Raw genomic sequence first — 6,000 nt, 5'->3', positions numbered from 1 at the left:
GACGAATTAACTTTTACAACTCCACTGCATAAAGGTCGAAACTCGTAAGTTAAAGGCAGACTTGCATTTATATCATTTTCACAAATTCAGGACATCCCAAAGCACTTTGCAGCTGCTGAAGTGTTTTTTGAGGTGCAACTACTGTTGTAATGTAGGAAACACAGCACCCAATTTCTACACCGCAAAGGGATAAATGAGAAGACTGTGCATTTCAGTTGTTCATTGAGAGGGGCATATTGTCAGATCAGGGATTGTTTCTTAAATGTTGGTTGTCCAGGACAAATGTTCTTTTTTGAATTCGTCATGGGATCTTTTATGTCCGCCTGAAAGGGCAGACAGGGCCTCAGTTTAACATCTCATTGAAAGACAGCATCTCCGACAGTGCAGCAGTCCCTCTGTACTGCATTAGAGTGTCAGTCAAATTATGTGCTCAAATCTCTGAAGTGGGACTTGAACCGACAACCTTCTGTCACAAGAGGTGAGAGTGCTACCCACTGAGCCACAGCAGATACCCGATAGGTAGTCAAATATCCTCAACACTAGACAAGACTGGGAAAACTGTGTTTAACATCAGCATTTTTCATAGTAAATGAAATAGCTTAAAAGATTTTGTGACCCTTATTACACACTGAAGTAACACTAACATGAATCAGATGTAATTGTCAATCTTATAACAATAAAAACTAATCATACAGCACAAGTCTCAATGTTTTTTGCCAGAACATAGCTTTTTCTAAAAAAAAACTATATGGTTTCTGCACAACTTTCAGTAATATTTGGTAGTAACAGAAACACTGATCAGTTACATCAATATTTAAGTTACCAATATCAGATTTAGTTAATATCAAGGGCCAAGTGGATATAGTAATAGACTTGCTGGGGCATTAGGTTAATAGAGAGAAGATTCATACATGGTCAGCAAATTCTGATTCAGACCTGTGACACAACTATTATGAATGTTGAACAGACTTTAACTGGTCAACTTTAACTGAATTCATCAAAAAAATATGAACACTTCACTATATCTAGGTGGATCTAAAATGAAAACAGTCGAGATGAAACTACTGTATTGGGCATATTCAATGATGCTTGCAGATTAAATTGATAGCCAGTCATTGTGACTGCTTCTATGTCTGAAGACTACTTATGCAAAATGGATCAATTAATGCTGCAAATATAAAAGTGCCCATTAAAAGCAGTCTGTGTACACCATCTGTACATTAATCTGATTAAATCACCTTTGGATTTTTGTCGTCAATCTAATTTCTAGAAATGGAAAAAGGTACCAGGCACCACTGATTACACAGCTCATTGAGATTCTTATTGTCCTTTGCACTGCCCAAAGTACAGTAGCACATTTAGAATGTAACTAATAAGTACCTGGGGCTTTTGAGTATAGTTACAGCCTAGGGCTAGGAGTGTGCTCAAGACATCTGTCCTGCTAACTCATGACTGAGCACATTTCCCCTCCTACCCTCTACTAACCGACAAAATGATTTCACAAATCGGTTTTATTCCTTTTTATTCTATACACACTATGCTGCAAATGCAGGAAACTATTTCCTTGCTAAATACATTTTAAAAACAATGAAAGTCGCTTCAATGTTCAATGCCGACATAGGAGGGTTTGCAGGACATTTGATTTTTAGATGGCGACAATACGCAGGAAAACTTCCTCACCCTTTTCTGGCTCTGCTGCATAAATAAATTCAACCAATGTACTATTTATTTAATTTTTATTTCAGTTAGTTCTTGGAACTTAATTTACTTTAAATATGTCAAAACAGGTAGTAGTAGCAATAAATAAGAGTTTAAGAAAAGTCATTTGTAGTAAATAAACAACACTTTAAACAACAATGGGCTGAAACTTATACTTGACAAATAATGGCGGCCAGGCAGACCCCCCCCCCCCACCGTGAAGGGGGCAGGCTGTCCGTTCCTGGCAATGGGGTCAGCCACCTTTTTGCAGACACTGATGCCACTTTTAAAGGGCTCCAATCATCAAAGGTTATATAATCTTTTGTTTTTGCAATTGCAGGAATATTTTGCATTTTGCAACTACTTTACTGCATTTTCTTAAATCAAGTGCAATATATTACACAACTTTCAAGCTGAAATTCTCCAGTTACAGAATGGATCCTTTGGTACAAAAATGGATGGTTTAGCCCCTAGTCTTCGTGATGGTAGCAGCTGCAACATTATGGAGGAGCTCATTTCAAGTTGGGTTTTCTCCTGTTGAATCAGTGGTAAGGTGATGGAGGCACAACATTTCACATATTCCCCAAAAAGAGAAGTCACAGGGATAAAATGTGAAGTCAGTAAAAGTGCAAGAGCAAATGGCCTTCAATGAGTAGGGTAACCAGTGTACGTATGTACCTGTACGTACACACACACACGATTAATAATGATATTAGCATCAAGGAATAAAAGTAGATTTTCCAATCACAACAGTACAAAATGGCCATACCTAGGAGGAGTGTATATGTTGAAATAAGTCAACAGAAGCTCCAACCCCAATAAAAACCAGTTCAAAAGTCAGGTGCTGCAGGTCCTTCGATGGACTGGAACTGAAGTCATTTAAAGTAAGAAACAAGCACTACCTACAATATCTTTATTTCTGAAACATTAATCACAGAAAACAATTTCCAATGAGAACCATGAACAAACTAAATGGAACATGACTGGGCACAATTATAAAATTCTCTAAATATTCCAATAAAATTACACTTATAGAAATGTTGTAGGTATGTTACAGAAATCAAAGGGTGTTTTTACAAGTTTGCCATTCCTCTAAAGCGGAAACTCATTACTAGAAATAAATTCTAAAGGAATGAAAGCTGGATGAAGTGACCAAGATGTAAAGGGGGAAGAGAGAGCTTGATCCTTTCAGCAGCATAATTGGTGTAAGGTAGCGGGGTCGGGCATTTATCGAAGATTCATCAGACTGATTTTTCTTTAGCTACTGTAATTATCTGAAAGCTTACACAGGCTTTCGATACACATTTGATACTGTTGAGAGTATGATAGCTGTCTTAGTCACGGTGTATAGTATAACCAGGAGGCACCATGGATTTAAACTTGTCACTCTTGCATCTGTTTTTCATTATCAAGGTATTGTAAACACAAGTGGTCCAAACAGTAAAGTTACCCATCTATTCAGTTTTGGTACTCCGCATTGGACTGGTTCTTCCCTATAGGAAATGGACCAGGGAAGACTGGTGTTTTAATGTTTCTTCGATCCTTTTCAGCCTCTTCATCCTCATCGTACCGCTCATCATCCTCCTCATCACTCTGGTGTGGGCTTGAATGCAAGGATACAGAAGGGGATGGGGGCACAGATGCTGGTCTGGGATATTTGAAACCCTCAGTCTGGTGTGGAAAAAAAATAGCTCATGCTAGTATTTGTTTTTTAAAATGAAGTCTATGTGACAGGTAGCTCTTGTAACACTGCCTTAATGCAAATTCAAACAATACGAAACAGTACAAAACAGACTGACTTACCAATGGTGGTGCAATAGGGTCCATCTGGAATTTTTCTGGGAAGGCTTTACACAGTGCAAGATGGCGGGCATGCATGTAGTACTGAAGATTAAAAGAAATAACACAAAATTAATCGACTGATAGAAAATATAGTAAAGATCATGTTGAGTTATCCTGTATGTAATATCACATAACATTTTGGAAAAACTATAGTGCAATCACTCTTCTGTTACAATTCTTCAGATTTTAGGGAATCAACAGTGTTCAGTTTTGAAAGCACATGGATATTCTTTTAGCTTGGGAACTAAAATTTACATGCCCTAACTTCTAACATGTTTAATTTTTTTCTTTACCTTCTGTCACATTAGCCTTTTCAGTCAGGAAATTAAAACCATCAAACCAAATCTCCACTCCATTTTTGAACAAGCCAGTAGAGCACTATATTATTTTTCTCTTCAATAGGCCCACCAAGGCCACCAACTTATCCTCCACTTTCCACAATCTTGAACTGTCCTCTTGTCTTGCTGCCTGCCACATCTGAAAGCATGGTTTCAGATTTTCTCTCTCTCTGTGCTGTGGGTAAGATTCTCAACTTTACATAACATCTGCTTTCAATGTTAGCAAGCCATTTGTTGGAAACTTTCCCTCATATCAGGGATCCTTTCTGTTGCTCTCTTCTACATTGATCACTAATTCATGCCCCAGAGACAGTAATGTATGCAGTGCTCCAGGTGCAACCTGAATAGGGCACCGTACAGCTTTAGCATAACCCTTTGGGAAATAGAATCCTATTTGTGTTACAGCCACCTCACGTCATTTGGACACAGTGAGCAATAAGTCAACCTACACCTCTTTGCCAAGTTCTATCCCACCCACGGAGATTCATTTGCCACTGATCAATTTGTAAAAAGCATGAGCACTGTCTTCGTCAGATCTTAGCTGAACCTCTTGACTCCATGATGCTCACTATTTTTGTCTCACCTGTGAATTTAGCTATCTTGCAACAAGACTACAATTTCAATTTAAGATATATTAGGAATATGTGGGCACCCCATGAATATCCTCCACTTACATCTAATCTTCCTCCACTGGAATCTGGGCTGTCCTTATAGTTGCCTTGGTGCTTCCTTCTCTTAAGCCTGCTATTAATGCACATTATTACCCTAGACAGGCATTGACCTTGTTTTGTAAAGGAGTCTCTCATGCTTTATTTTGAAGGCATTCACATACAATATATAACTAGGCTTCTGCTTTCTTTCATTAGCCTGGGATCACATACCACATTCTCAAGGGCAATTAAGGATGGGCAACAAATGCTGGTCTTGCCAGCGACACTCATTCCATGAAAGAATAAAAAAGTCTTGAGGTTGATCAGGCACAATCTACCCTTTCTAAAGCCATGTTGGCTCTATTATTTTCGTACAGGTACTCCTCCATTTTGTTTCTGATTATGACTCCCAATAGGTTTAATATTATAGAGGGATGGCTAATGTGTTTGCATCATCAGGAATGGCTCTGTAACCTTTCTGGAGCATGGGAATTACCATTGCTTGTTTACAGTCTATCAGAAACCTCCCCAGTGTTTGTTGGCTCGCTTTGAATGACTGACAGTGCTTCACAAATCTCTTCCCTGGTCTCCAAGCACCAGGAAATTTATTGGCCTTCAGTCACTTCAGTGAATGTGGAATCTCTGCTTCACTGATCTCAAAACTCCAGAACAGACCCATTACATTTTCACCCACCATGCATATCCCTAGGATCCAGGCAAGTGGGGTACATACACATGCACACACACACATTAGCTCTCTATCCTTGCTAAATGTTCATACCATTAGCTGTTCATACTTACTCTGGCCAGGTACCTCCAGTCCAGAAGCTCAGACAGCCTTTCAGTCCGATTTCTCTGGATAATACGCTGGCGACGCGACTGCTTGCAGAACCCAAACATGAACTGGGTCAACTGATTGCAGGATTCATCAAGAGATCGGAATCTACGATCAAGTATGTAGACCCCTGGACACAAAGATATCACAAAAGTTAAAAGGAAGGATAAACCATCTTAGAAAAGAAAACGTAGTGTAACCTGTGGATGCAGCATTTAATTTAAAGAACTTACCATAAGCGGTTGGATCTGCCACATGTTCCTGCATAAAACAACCAAATCCAGAGAGGTTGGTAGTCACACTGGGAATTCCCATCACTGTGCACTCAGCTATAAAAACCAATCAACACAGAACGATTAGAGTAGCACATGCTGTTACGATCCTGTTAGGGACAGTTGACTTTTTAAAAAAAAAGTCAAGTTTTCAGTTATTACTGAAAGAATTACTACTAAAGAGAATTACACCACAAGATTTCACATTTTAAACAATAACTTTATCGTACAAGAGTTGAACAAAGTCAAACAGTACTAACTTAGCACTATAATTTGGAAACACATTTTTAAACTTAAAATCTTAACAGAACGTGAAGATGTATACTTCAAACTCAAACTCAACAGAACACTACCATTCAACTGTC

General features: G+C 38.7%; 1 protein-coding gene across 1 annotated transcript in view; it reads right to left on the bottom strand.

Moving 5' to 3' along the window:
• Window positions 1–1,791: 1,791 nt before the first annotated feature.
• Window positions 1,792–6,000, bottom strand: part of LOC137384976 (glycogen [starch] synthase, liver-like) — a 44,786-nt gene continuing 40,577 nt past the window's right edge. Inside the window, exons 13-16 of the mRNA XM_068059702.1 lie at window positions 5,597–5,692; window positions 5,330–5,493; window positions 3,502–3,582; window positions 1,792–3,369 (exon numbers count right to left, since the gene is read on the bottom strand). Of these exons, the coding sequence (XP_067915803.1) occupies window positions 3,157–3,369; window positions 3,502–3,582; window positions 5,330–5,493; window positions 5,597–5,692 (554 nt within the window). The 3' untranslated portion in view covers window positions 1,792–3,156. The remainder of the gene's footprint in view (window positions 3,370–3,501; window positions 3,583–5,329; window positions 5,494–5,596; window positions 5,693–6,000) is intronic.

Source organism: Heterodontus francisci, chromosome 27 (genome assembly GCF_036365525.1).
Source record: "Heterodontus francisci isolate sHetFra1 chromosome 27, sHetFra1.hap1, whole genome shotgun sequence".
Classification (NCBI taxonomy): domain Eukaryota; kingdom Metazoa; phylum Chordata; class Chondrichthyes; order Heterodontiformes; family Heterodontidae; genus Heterodontus; species Heterodontus francisci.
Note: the sequence above shows the minus strand (reverse complement) of the source record. Positions and strands in the feature narration are given on the sequence as shown.